Source organism: Apus apus, chromosome 17 (assembly GCF_020740795.1).
Source record: "Apus apus isolate bApuApu2 chromosome 17, bApuApu2.pri.cur, whole genome shotgun sequence".
NCBI lineage: Eukaryota > Metazoa > Chordata > Aves > Apodiformes > Apodidae > Apus > Apus apus.
This window is the reverse complement of record NC_067298.1, coordinates 3,901,948-3,915,856: the sequence shown is the minus strand read 5'-3', so window position 1 is coordinate 3,915,856 and position 13,909 is coordinate 3,901,948. Positions and strand designations below refer to the sequence as shown.

Sequence of the window (13,909 nt, the reverse complement as noted above, 5' to 3'; positions counted from 1 at the left end):
AGAACACCCTGGCAACTGAGCCGCTGTGGGCGGGGCGGGGTTTTGCCTTCCGCCAATGAAAGGCGAGGAGGGCGGGGCTCCTGCCTGCTGGTGCGCCAATGAGCGGCCGCCGAGCGTGACAGCTCCCCCGCCGCCAGCGGGGAGAGGGGCGGGGATTACGCTTGCGGCCAGCCAATCAACGCTGAGAAGGGCGGGGGCGGCCCCCGCGCTGCCCAATCGCGGGGCTGGGGGGGCGGGACTGGGCGTCGGGTCCGCGCTCGGCGGGGCGGGCGGGCTGAGCGGCGGGAGGCGGCGGCGGGGCCGGGAGCGGGGCCGGGGCCGGCGCTGGAAGCAGACGGTCTCCTTCGTTCTGCCGCGGCGTGACGCGCTCCGCCGCCGCTCCCCGCCGCCTTCCTGAGGGATGGCGCGGCGGGCGCTGCCCTGAGGGGACCGCGCCGCTGCCTCAGGCCGCTCCCCCGCGGGCACCGGGCATGTCTCTGCCCGCCCGCCCCGCTGCCCGCCGCGGTGGCCCGGCACCCCCGGGCCCCGGGATGGGAGGCGGGAGCTGATCCGTCGGGAAGGCCGGGGGCAGCGCCGGGGAGGATGAGCCGCGCGGGAAGCCCGGGGAGAGCCTACGATTTCCTGCTGAAATTCCTGCTGGTGGGCGACAGCGACGTGGGCAAAGGGGAGATCCTGGCCAGCCTGCGGGACGGAGCCGCCGAGTCGCCCTACGGGTACAGCACGGGTGAGCTGCAGCCCCGGGGGGTCTCCTGCCCCGCATGCCCCGGGGGAACGAGGGACGGAAACTCCTGGTTCTGCTCGTGCTGCCGAGGGACGGAGCTGCCCGCGGTGCCGAGGGAGAGGAGGGGGCAGGGAAGGTCGCCCCGAGGCTCTGGGTGGCTTCCAGGAGGCGGGCGGACTAATTGTCAGGGGCTGCAGTCCCGTGCAGGGCATCTGATGTGCAAAAGGCGTTTGTTGGAGCTCAGTTTTAAGGGAAGCGTCTTAACTACACAGAATGTGTTGATCGAGGTGAGAGGATTTATCTTCCTGAACAGTTAGTTTTCTGTTGTCATCAGCGAGTGAAGGGAAACAGCAATGCAGGTGCTTTTCTAGGAAAGGGTCTTCAACAGCAAAGGTGTTTGCTGTGCAGCTGCTTTCCCTGAAGGAGCAGAAAAGGAGATTTCCCCCCTCCCTGTGTTTTTTTCACTGTCATGTTCTTCGTATCAGAAGAGTAGCCCTTTAAGATCAAGGTTCATGTATGTTCTTTCACTCCAGCTTTCTAAAGGGCAAGGCGGAGCAGCCTCATCCGTGCCAGGTGTGTTCTGCCTGCAGCACAGGGAGTTGGGAGCGTTGCAGACTGATTTAAAACTAAGCTCATGCCTCAGGGAAGAGGGGATTTTTATTTTCTTTCACTCCCATTCTCCTCTTTTCACTCCCCCAGTCTTGTTTGCCTAGAACATACTCTACTTTTTTTTTTTTTTTTTTCTGTCATGCAGATCTATCATGTGGCATATTAAGAAGCAAATTATCTTGTCAAATTACTCATTTCTTTAATTTACTGCCAGGGAAAGTCTGACACTTATAGCCTGTTATTCATAGTACTGATCACCACGAAGAACTGGAGGGAGGAGAGTTCTCTTTGCCATTGCTTATGAGTCAGACTGCACCTTGGAGGCATCAATGTGCATTTTAAGATGTTCACTTCATAGTTTTGCTGAATTACTCCTTGGTGTTCTTATTCTTTGTGCTCTTCAGGAGGCTGGAGAAGAGGGATAGAAGGTTTGAGGAGAGTGTGCCCAGTCTGGCTTTGTTCTGGGTACACAATCTAGTCTATATATTTGTAGGCACTTTAGTCTCTGCTGTATCTTGATGAAATTGAGATAATATTTGACCAGCTCCTGAGCTCATCAATCTTCAGACTTCTGCATATAAACTTTGTAGTTTGTTGCTGCTGTGGGGTCACATGTTGAATATTCACCTTGCTTGATAGGATGGAGTAATAGACATCCTAGGCCTGCTTGGCAGAGTATGGCTTTTCATATGTTTCCTTGAACCTTTCATAAAATTAATTTTGCTTTATTGCACACTTTCTTCTATTTGTTAACATATTAATAATATTAATAGTTACACAATAACATATATCAATATATAAAATAATAATATATAGTAAATAAACCATCTTAATAATAATATTTCTTTGGCTTAATATTGCTTAGCAGCTCAGGTGTCTTGCACTCATATCTATGTCATTGGACAAAAATTGTTACTGTCCCATAATTTCATGAAGGTCAGAAGCTGGGTCATCTTACAGTCAGGTTTAGAAACCCACTTAATAGGTTTAAATTCTTTTTCTTCCTGGTTCTCTCCTCAGCCAGGCATATTAGGGGGGGAAATCAAAACTGTGTGAGCACACACATATTCAAAGCAGGTATTTGTTTGCTGTGGTCTTTTCCAAAAACTGGCCTTTATGTTTCTTAACAAGGCCTATTCAACAACTATAACAAAAGACCTAATTTTTGGTCAAGCATATTATTGTACTTTACAGTTGGAGAATGAAAAAGACTTGAAATCTTAACATCATGTGAATGTTTTTCAGATGCCTGCCTAAAACCAACCTGCACACACTTGTCTGAATTTGAAACCTGTTACTGCTGCAAGTAATACTTCAGATTGTTGTGGCAGAAGAGACTAAAGGAATAATTTACTTTCTTCTTTTCCTCATGTGTGTTCCTTCAATAGCACCATATGCTGCCTGGCTGAGTTTCCCTTGGGCTGCCTGTGTCCTTTTTTCCCCCCTACTGTTTTAATAGTTATGAAAGAGTGGGAAAGTGACTGTAAAAACAAAATTACCACGAGGCTCCCAGATGAGAGTGGAACATGAAAGACAAAGTCCAGGTTATTTTGAAAAGTGGTCAGACTTCAAGGTAACTGAGTCCTTTTAAGCTGCTTGGGCCTAACCAAAATTGTGTTTGCCTGTGCCAGGATGAAGTTTTATCCAGTATGTTGGTTACATTACATTAACATGTTGCTGTAAATATGTCTTTGTTCTGTGAGCTAAACAAGAATGGAAAAAAGGTATTAAGAATAGAAATTGGCTAACTTTAAATGTTTTATTTTTACCCCAATTTATTCCACACTTCTGAGTTTTGTTTAATATGAAACTGAAAAAATGAAACTTAATGCAGTATTTACACAAAACACTTGACGTGGGCTAGTGTTTGTCATGTTGGTTTTATTTAAGGATCATAAATTGTAATACAGCAAACAAGTTTGGTTTGAGCTTGCTGTGGGTTTTTTTTTTTATCCACATCTGAATCTGTTGATAAAGGAGGCTGAGGAGAGACTTTATCATTCTCTACAACTGCCTGAAAGGACATTGTAGAGAGGGAGGTACTGATCTTTTCTCACAAGTAAGTAGTGACAGGACAAGAGGGAACAGACTAAAGCTACACCAGACTGGACACCAGAAATTTTTTTTTCTCTGAAAGGGTTTCCAGTCATTGGAACAGGCTGCCCAGAGAGGTGGTTGAGTCACCACCCCTGGATGTGTTTAGAAGTCACGTAGATGTGGTGCTTGGGGGTATGGTTTAGGGGTGAACATGGTAGAGGACGGTTAAAGGTCTTTTCCAACCAAAATGATTCTATGATTCTATCTAGAGGAACATATCTGTACAAAGAACTGTTCCTTTCTTGTATGTCTTAATGTGTGATAATAGGGAAGTATGAACTGGGCAAGCTAAGTAGTAAAATACTCCAGTTAGACCTGCAAGTTCATCAGGTAAGTGAAGCTGTTACAGATCAAACACTGATTTATCAACATATACTGTGTATTTCAAGTCCAGTCTCTCAGAAAGATAAGATGAAATCATCTGTCACAATTGACTGTAATTTAGTACCTACTCAGGGCAAAGTTCACAAAAATATTGGTATTCACAACAGCTGCTCATGTATCTAAATTGTGACTCCAATCTGTGGAAAGTTAGAAAGCTAATTACTATGCAGGTTGGATGTAATTTCTGCCTGGGAGTGGAGGGGGTTTAAAGGTCCAGAAGCTAACCTTGCTCACATCTTTACAGCATTTCAGGCCAGCCAAGAGCACATCCCCCTTCAGCTGGGAGGGATAAGTAGAAAAGAGAAAGTATCATCAATAACCAGCTGTGCCAAGTGACAAAGTGTGTTGTAGAACAGCTGCCTTCAGGCTTCAATGTGGTACCTACTTTTGGTATAATTACATTCTTGTCTGATCTGTTACTCTGCTTATTGCTAACAGGAACGTGTGTGCTGTGTTCAGCTGCCACTTCCTGGATCCTGGTCAGTGATTCTTTACAGGAGGCATGGGTTTTTTGAACCCTAAAGGATATAAATCTCTAAGGAAATGGAACATATTCTGGTTCGTATCATGTTCAGACTGGCTGAAGCAAATCTCTGCTCTGTGCTCCAGGCAAGGTGGGAATCCTCTCTGGGACGGAGAAGTAAGTCTTCTCCAACCAGGGGAAGGACAGGCAGGACCTAGCAGTGAAAACACCCTTACATGTCTACAAAACCTTTCTGTCAAGTCAGCAATGTTCTGCTGTGTTGGAGACATATGAACAGTCATGCTTAAGTATTTTGGAATAATTTTTGTTGTCAGAAGCAGGGAAAGCTGCTTATTGTTCCATCAGGTGTAGTGCTAAGCTGAAAAGCAGTAGAACAGCTTTGCTGCTTTTCCTTGTGGTGTGGGATTTGCCATTGTAGGGTGCTGGTGTGAAAGCACTGTGTGAAACCAGCAAGTGGTGTCACAGGATGGAGGTGACAAGCAATAGCTGCTGAGCACGAGGAAGCTAGAAGAGCCAAGGCTGTTACTCCAGAATTATCTTGGACATTAAAATTATTTGTGGAATGTTGGGTTTCAAAGTAGGAGCTGGTAGTTTATTATGCAGAGGTGGAGTAAGTATGATGAGAATTTCTGGAATGGAGATTTCCATGCCTTTTAAAAAGTAACTTACTTGAAAATTAAGAACATAAAAAGTGTTGTCTTGAGCTTGTTCAGCCTAGCAGTCTGTTAAAAATGGTAAGAGGGATCCTATTTAGGGAGAACATGCAAACCTGGCTGCTTTCTGAGGTCTGCTTTATGCCTACCAGCCTTCCTAATGCAATATTTGAAGATTTAAAATTCTCTGCAGCTACTTCATTTGCAAAAATGGGTAATCTGCTTATTTGTTTGTAGTGAAAAATTGCAGTTGCAAGTTTCTATGGCTTTTTCTTAATTTATAGAAAGAAACAATTTTGCTGTGTATTTCTTTTCTCCTGTGCTAAAGCTAGGGGGATTCTGTCACCTCCTTGGAAGCATTCAATACCAGTTAGTGTAGATACACCTTTGGAGTGCTGTGAGCTCTCCAAAAAATGCAGCTTTAAAATAAGATGGTAATTGATGCAAAATCAAACTATTCATAATTTCCTCCAATAAATTGTTTTGGGGTCTTGGCTTCATGTTCATGTAACATAAAGTCCCAATGCCATAAATGCCTTTTTTAATTGCATTTGTTAAAATAGTGCCTAGTCTTTCTGTGGACTTCAGTACATAAAACTCTGGATACATGTTTTGTAAGCTGTTTATTAAAAGGTCCAATTATGCTTAATATATGGCTAGTTGGTGTGCAGATGTAAATGTAGAGGAGACTGAACATGTGGCAAGGTTTAAAAGCTGCAGTCCAAGAGTGACACACTTGCCCTTGATGAATTGCAGCTGATCTTTAACACTTTCAAATGCAGTCCAGACACTTGTATTAATAACCATCATTTGTTTGCTGTGTGGTGTGTTCCAGGCTTATATGGTTCAGATTTTACCTCTTCCTTTTCCCTCTGTTTCTATATTATGTATGTTGAGCACAACCTGGCAGTTAGTAACTCAGTGTTACACTCCTGCCATTGTTCTCAGTTTTCCTCTGGGCTACAACTTCAGGCAAAGAGCCCTACTCTGACCTTACCAACATATGTTTCCTTGTAATCCCACATCAGCAAAGCTGAAATGAAAAAGAAAGCTTATGTACTCTGAAAGAATGTATTGAAGGAGCAGCCATAAGTGTATGTGAGGATTTTATGTTTGCTGTTTTTTATAAAGAATGAGCCATTATAGGTGTTTGGATGAAACAAACTATTTAAAAAAAACACAGTTAAAAGAAAGGAAGAAGGGGGTGGATTTTAGTCCATAGGTTTAAAATAAAAATAACTCAGCCCTTCAAAGTTTTAGGGACAACGATGTGTTAATGTATCTCCTGTGCCTCATTGTTGTTTGCAAGCTGACATGATGCAGTGCCTTAAAATGGGATATTTAAGTGCATGAAATATGAAACTGCCAGCTGGAAAACCCAGAAGAGACCCAGCAGGTCTGGCAGCCTTTTTAATACTCTCTCAAGACTCAACTGGGGAAAAGAGCCTCATGTAGCTGATGTGTTCAATGGAATGATTGAGTCAGTGTAAGGAGAGTCTCGTGGTGCAAAATCTTTAACGTGGATATCCAGATACATACATTTCTTTTCCAATTGTTCGAGCAATCCCTATACACAGTGTATGACCTCATTCAGTCAGGACTCTGTTCTTCTAATCCTACTCTGTGTGCTTTGGTAAATATGCTAGTGAAGTTTGTGTAGAAGCACACCCTTGACTTTGCAAACCACTTCTGAATTAGATTGTGGTTTAACTTGAACACAGACTTAAAAAAATGGAAGTGTGTGAAATGGAGTTTTAAACAGGTTCATAGCCTCTACACTTTTTAAAATAGGTTTTCAGTTCAGAGAGAAACACTGTTCCTTGTAGAATGATGTTAGTTTTGGAGCAAGAGGATTCTACATCCAAGAATACATGTGGTGTAATAATATTTCCATATAAATTTGTCTCCAAACAGGAATTTAATCCAGTACTGTTTGAGAACTGTAGTCTTATAGGCAGATTAATGTACCAATCTACACTGCATTTGTCTTTAACATCTGCAAGACAGAGCAGTTCCCTGCAGAAGGAAACATGAATAATAATTACATAGTTTCTGAATGAAGAAAAGTCTGCATTTCTAACAATTTGAACTAAGTTTGGTCACAGACTAATGAGTCACCTCTCTGGAGAAGAGAGACCTTTTGAGGGGGTAATCTAAGAGCAGCCACCAGTACCCACGAGAAGGACATTAAGAGGACAGAGTGAGGCTCTGTACATGGTGGGAGGTTAAGAGGTAGTTGGTGAGAGTTGAAATGAGAGGTTCAGAATGGGTATGAGGAAACACTTTTTAACCATGGAGACAGTCAGGATGTGGAACAGGCTGCCCAGAGAGGTTATGCAGTCTCTAGACCTCATATCTGAGCCTGTTCTGAGCAGGAGGTTGATCTAGATGTCCTTCTGAGATTGCAGGAGAGCAGAGATCTGCAAGGCACCAGAGCTGTTCTGTGGCCATTGATCACCCCGGGCTCCTTGTCTCACTTGATTCTTTCACATTTGTAGAAAAAGGGGCCAAGAAAAAAACACCTCATTGATGCAATTGTTGGGATTCATACATTAATCTTTTCCTAATTAATTTCAAATTTATTAATAAAGTGTGCTGAAATAAAGGCAGAACTTTTTTTCCTCAGTTATGCTATTAATAATAATCCTGTTTCCTGCAGTGCTATAATTTATAAACAGGTGTTTATATGTGGCAGCTTTCATCTGAGCTGCAATTCTAGTAAACATTGGAGCTGACAAGCTTACCCTGTGCCTCCCATATCCTTTTCTTGGGGAGTGGAAGAAAGGAAATGATGAGCTGAAGGGCATAGTTGCTGCTTCTTCCTGCCCTGGGGGATGGGAACAATTCTCTTTCCTCTTGTAAAATAGATTTCAAAGGCTTTAGATAGCAAAGAGGCTGTTTCAGTGTTAACAAGTGACCGTTCAGGCAGAGGAGAAAGAAATATAATCTCAAGATCTTTATTTCCTTTCCTCAGAGTGTGAATGGAAATGCACTGTTTACTACTTTCGGTTAAAAGTTGATTATTAGCTGATGTGAAATAGGTTTGCTGTTTGTTTTTTTTTTCCCCAACAGTTTGTCTGCCTTGAATATTTAGTTTTGATGCAGCACTCAGCAGAAACACTGCAAGCTAAGGCATGATTAAAAACCTCATGTACTTAGCAAGTTGTTTGCCTGCTCTTTTTGTGGAGGGTGTGAATTTAATACACAAAGTACTGGCTTGTTTACTTACTGAGAGGATGAGCAGAAACTTAATCTGTTCCTGCTTCTCTAAATTAGTATGGCTGTCACATAACCTGGCCTTTGTGCTTACCTATCAAAATATACAGCCCAGTTTTATTGCAAAGAGTTTGTATATCTGCAGCATGATGTGGAAAACACGTGTCTTGGTTTGTAAAGCTTAGTTGAATTTTGAATCAGAGCTTGGAGCAACAAATGAGCAGAGTTTGAAGCTGTGTCATTTGTCAAATACATTTGAAACAGTTACAAATGTGCTCTGAAAGGAAACGTTAGACCTTACTTTTAGAGGGTATATGAAGAGGTAGATAGCTGAGGAATGCTGAAGTGGGAAGGGATGGGACCATTGAATTCACATCATGCCAATGGGAAAATGGTTTTCAGCACTTTCTGAAACTGTTTTTGAAGTGGGTCAACAGTCCTTGAAGCTGAAGGATGTTTTCACTGGATTCTGTTAAACACAGGTCCAGAATCCCACCAAACATATATTTTTTGATTAGTAGACACTGAATTATTGGCATACAGACAGGCAGTGAGAAGGAGACACTAGTGTGTGTCTGAGGTAACTAGTACTGAATCTCTGATTTGGACAAACTGATGGAGTGAATCATTGCTGGAGAAGCTGTTTAATGTTGCAATCTCTGGAAGGTGCCCAGGCCACAAAGGCAGGGAGTTGGATATTATTGTTGTTGTTGTTAGTAGTATTACTAAGAATTGGTTTTAATTAAAACTGAAATCTGCTAATTTGACATCCATTATCTACAAGGAACAACGTGCCTTAAACTTTAACTAAAGGACACGTCAAGAGAAACAAGTACAAGCAATTAAACCAGTTCTTGTAGTATTTATGAGCTAAAATGTCAGTGTTCAAAGATGAAGAGTCATGTTTTCTGTACTTTTTCAGGTATAAAAAAGAGCTGCATTTCTAAGACAAATGTACCACTGAATTAAATATCTCTGTGTGAAACTGGTAAAGCACAGCCTTGAGGAATCTAATCTTAAAGTTTTTGGGTTTTTTTCCTGTTTTTCTTACTCCCCTTTCTTATAACTCACCTAAGCTGAAACACAGACTCAAAGCAAATGCAGTTCCTCTTGGCTTCTCATTCTCAAGAAATGGGAAAGGCTGGAAGACAAAAGGCAAGGACTTCTTGTACCATTTGCTGCTTATTTATTGGGGAGGGACATGTATATTTGATGTGAGCTGTCCATGAGTCAGAGGTGATAAGGCAGAAATCATAGAGGCAGTAAAACTGGGGAACAGAGGAAGAGAACAACTTTTAGTCTGCAACATAGGTATGTTGGGAAAAAAGGCAAAAAAACTAGTTCTACCTTCCTTTGTTTAAAAGAGATAAAACTCTTTCAGCATATATATTGTCATGATGATGAATAAAACCTGTCATTTATCAACCTGAAGGGAACATGAGACATCTGCTCTGAATAGACCATGCTTAAGTAATATGAAAGCTCTTTGTAACTTTATATCAACAAGTTGCTTTTACCCACATGCACTTTATAGAGTACTAATGACAAACACCTTATGTTTTTGAGGTCAGCTTCTTTGAAATCTGTAGCTGTCTGTGTGTGTGCTGTACACGTTCAAGCTGCTCTGAGATGTGCATGACACTCTTTCTCACAGGTATAGATTATAAGACTACAACGATTCTTCTGGACGGCCGAAGAATCAAGCTACAGCTCTGGTAAGGGTGGGCTCCACCTCTCCTCCTAATTTGTATTTCAAAGACACAGAAATGCAGGGCACGAGACCTTTGAGATCATCAAGTCCAACCTATGACCTAACACCACCACATCAGCTAGACCATGGCACTAAGTGTCATGTCCAGTCTTTCCTTAAAGTGGTGACTCCACCACTTCCCTGGGCAGTCCATTCCAATGATTATTATCCTTTCCATGAGGAAGTGTTTCCTAATATCCAACCTAACGCCCCCCCCCAGCACAGCTTCAGGACAGGCCCTCTTGTCATGTCACTGGTTGCCTGGGAGAAGAGCCCAACCCCACCTGACTGCAACCTCCCTTCAGGGAGTTGTAGAGAGTGAGAAAGTCACCCCTGAGTCTCCTCCAGGCTAAACAACCCCAGCTCCCTCAGCCTCTCCTCAGAAGACTTTCCTTCTAGTCCCTTCACCAGCCTCATTCTGTCCTCTGGACCTGCTCCAGCACCTCAAGATCCTTCTTGAAGTGAGGGGCCCAGAACTGCACACAGGACTCGAGGTGAAGCCTCACCAGTGCTGTGTACAGGGGGAGAATCACATCCCTGCTCCTGTTAATCTATGATGAGTTAATCTACCTAGAGTCTTAATATAGGAGGCCACCTACTTCTTTTAAAATAATGTATATCCTTTATTTCATCTAGGGACACATCAGGGCAAGGAAGATTCTGCACCATATTTCGGTCGTACTCGAGAGGCGCTCAGGTGAGCCAAGTACCAGGGTGATGGGTGGCTGGGAGCAGGTAACAAACCATCATCCTGGCTTCTCTAGCTCAGCTGTAGGTTCCATGCAGATGCAGGAACAGTCTGAAGGTAACATGAAACGTGGGAAATAACAAGGGGCAGGATTTTCATTCAGGGAGGGGAAATCAATATGCTTGAAGTTGAATCAGGGTAAAATACACTGATATATATTCCTATGCCTCTTGTTGGTTACCTCAGTAACTTCAGCATGTTCTCTCACTTTGATCAGGTGAGACCTATGCTCATGCTACTTTTTAAAATTGTGCCAAGTGAGAGAAATTAGTAACATAAAACTGTCAAGAGTAACGTGAAAAAATACAGTCTAAAATGTGATAAAAAGTAATTACTTTTTCAAAACCAGACTAAAAGTCACTGTAGCTCCTGGCTTTGAAGTAGTGTTACAAATCATGACATTTATTCTTCTGAGGAGTTGTCCCTCTTATGATCCAGAACTGCACAGGGCATTGAATCTTCAATTTCCTAAATGTGACCAAAAATACGTATCTGTTATGACTTGTGATGTGTGTATGATCAACCACACTCGTCCATTATATATAAAAAAAATAAATACCAAAACATTAAAGCCCAAAACTAAGTCAGGGTTTCTGCCCCTTATCTGATCTGTAATCCCCACAGAGAGATGGGGTTTGGTTTCCTGGGATGGTGAGGTTTTGCTCCACTGAGAAGTTGCCCAGCATCTTAGAAGATTATTTCAGAACTGGAGAATTTACAGATTGTGTTCTCTGTGTCATATCCTCTGTTAAGCTTAGAATTTGTTATTTTTTTTTAAATACAGGGAGTGATACTGGTGTATGATATCACAAATCGTTGGTCATTTGATGGAATCGATCGATGGATAAAAGAAATTGATGAGGTAAAGTGCAATCCCAGAGTGCCACTGGTCTGTAACACACTGACTAAAAGCAGCTTCTTACAATATTTTATACTGGTCTTACTGGCATTTGCAGACAGTGCTTTTTACAGAGTTATCCAATATGCCAATTTACAGTTTTCTTTCTATGTTTACAATTCTAGAAAGTCAGAAGCATATCAGCTTAAGTGTCTGATTTCTTTAAAGGTGTTGAGAGAAAGCATGTGGAGGGCAAAGATTTATGTTGTAGTCCCACTCATGCTCTAGATTCACCACATCATCTGTGCAAGCCTGTCTTCTCTGAGGAAGGCATATTTTTAGATCAGAGAATCATAGCATAGTTTAAGCTGGAAGGGACCTTTAGAGATAATCTGGTCCAACCCACCATTTACTCTTTACATCTTGAAAAAGCCTTTGTTTGTTTTAATCGAGGGAAGGGGAAAACACAAGCCAAAGTCCTAATTCTTTTTTTTGTATTGCTTCTCTTTGCTCAGCATGCTCCTGGTGTACCAAAAATCCTGGTTGGAAATCGCCTTCACTTAGCCTTCAAGCGCCAAGTGTCCACTGAACAAGCACAAGCCTATGCTGAGAGGCTGGGCATGACTTTTTTTGAAGTCAGTCCACTTTGTAATTTCAATATTACAGAGTCCTTTACTGAACTAGCAAGAATAGTATTAATGAGACATGGAATGGACAGGCTCTGGAGGCCAAACAAGGGTAAGCAACGTATTCTGAAAATATGTACATTTGGTTCCAGCTAAGGCATGTGGTTCAGTAAGATAAAGTAATTTTCAGAAACTTAAAACCCTGCTGCAAAAACATCAAAAAAAGAAGAATTAGGAATCCTGTACAATTTGCTTTCTAAACAGAAAACAGGCACAACCTGTTCTTGCTTTTATAGGGAATAACTATCTTTTCTAGAATTTACATGCTCAGTCATCTAATCATTAAGACATAAATAGGAAACTGAAGCAGGAGTTTTTTTGGATGATGAGTATGAGGGGAAGGGCGTGGGAGGAGGAGACTTGAGGATTCCTCCTAGAAGTTCAGAGTGCATGCAGAGTGCTGGCTGTGCTGCTGCCACGTGGCTGACAAAGGTGTGCTATTATAATGTGAGTTTTATGTCTGTTTTTAAGTACTGAGCCTGCAAGACCTCTGTTGCCGTGCCGTAGTTTCCTGTACCCCTGTGCATCTTGTTGACAAGCTCCCTCTCCCTGTTGCCTTAAGAAGCCACCTCAAATCTTTCTCCATGGCAAATGGCCTTAATGCCAGGATGATGCATGGACGCTCCTACTCCCTCACATCCAGCAACATCAATAAAAGGAAGAGCTTAAAGAAAGCTAAAATCATCCGTCCACCACAGAGCCCACCAAAAAACTGTACCAGAAACAACTGTAAAATCTCTTAAGCTCTCTGTGGGAAAAGAAACCTGGATGGAATCCCCTCATGTGAAGCCTTGAAGACTCCTTGGCTGGTGGTTGAGCACACTTGGTTTGCATCACACTACAGAGAGAAAAATAAGTCTTATTTTGGAGCTTGATAGTAGTGCTGCTTTGGAATGAACGACATGTTCAGTGCAACTGGCAGGACCTGATGTTTTGCTGTTGGATTTTCCTCCTGCATTTTACTTTCTGATGTGCATGATGCTGTTGGTTTTATCAGTAGGTGTGTTTTCATATAGGGGATAACTGCAATTATATTCAGTTCTTGATTCCATGAGATCTGGAAGGTGACTTGCTGTGTAATTGTATAAAATTCTGTCTTTTTGAAAACTATTCAAAAATATAAAAACGAGTCACTGGTTTGCATTTTCAGGCAGAGGTTTTTAAACACAATGTATTGTATACATTGTGACATTCTACAAATAGTGTGACAAATTTTAGTAATGCTACAGTTGTGCATTTGGATTTTTTGTAAAGCTTCCTCGATAATTTTGAGCATTAATTTAACTAAGCTAAAAATGTATATATAGTTATTCTGCACATACACAAGGTTTTGTCCCGTTGATGTATGTAACAGATTTGATAAAGTTTTTTGTATGTTATTTAATACTTGGGGGAATTAATTTGTGGTTTAAAGACTTATTTTTCTGTAAAAAAAAAAATACATTTTATACCACTCTACAAGAAAGTTCTAGGAGGAACATGCCAAAGATTCTGTGGTAAAAGGAACACAGGACTTGAAGAGCTGCTTTATAAGGAAAGAACACTATTTAAAAAATAAATGTTTCTGGAAAAGAAATCCTATTATGCTTTCTTTAACTGGGGGAGGTTGTGTTTATCTTTCTTTAGAAGAATTTGAAGAACAATGTACCTGAACTAGATGCCAGGAATGTGAAGTCATCCAAAAAGCCATTTGTCTTTCAGGTTGTTAATTGAAATATGGAAG

At 41.9% G+C, this 13,909-nt stretch overlaps 1 protein-coding gene across 1 annotated transcript; it reads left to right on the top strand.

Moving 5' to 3' along the window:
• Positions 1–270: 270 nt before the first annotated feature.
• On the top strand, positions 271–13,762 carry RAB40B (RAB40B, member RAS oncogene family). Its single transcript, XM_051634553.1, has 6 exons — positions 271–724; positions 9,819–9,879; positions 10,551–10,611; positions 11,447–11,524; positions 12,016–12,238; positions 12,658–13,762. The coding sequence occupies exons 1-6, from the start codon at positions 583–585 to the stop codon at positions 12,927–12,929; spliced, it is 837 nt and encodes a 278-aa protein (XP_051490513.1). The 5' UTR covers positions 271–582; the 3' UTR covers positions 12,930–13,762.
• Positions 13,763–13,909: the final 147 nt, after the last annotated feature.

What these genes read in the sequence shown, in the direction of transcription:
- RAB40B (XM_051634553.1), top strand. Translation starts at nt 583, where the DNA reads ATGAGCCGCGCGGGAAGCCCGGGGAGAGCCTACGATTTCCTGCTGAAA. An exon ending in GCCCTACGGGTACAGCACGG is followed by an intron (nt 725 to 9,818) that starts GTGAGCTGCAGC and finishes TCTTTCTCACAG; the next exon opens with GTATAGATTATAAGACTACA. An exon ending in CGTACTCGAGAGGCGCTCAG is followed by an intron (nt 10,612 to 11,446) that starts GTGAGCCAAGTA and finishes TTTTAAATACAG; the next exon opens with GGAGTGATACTGGTGTATGA.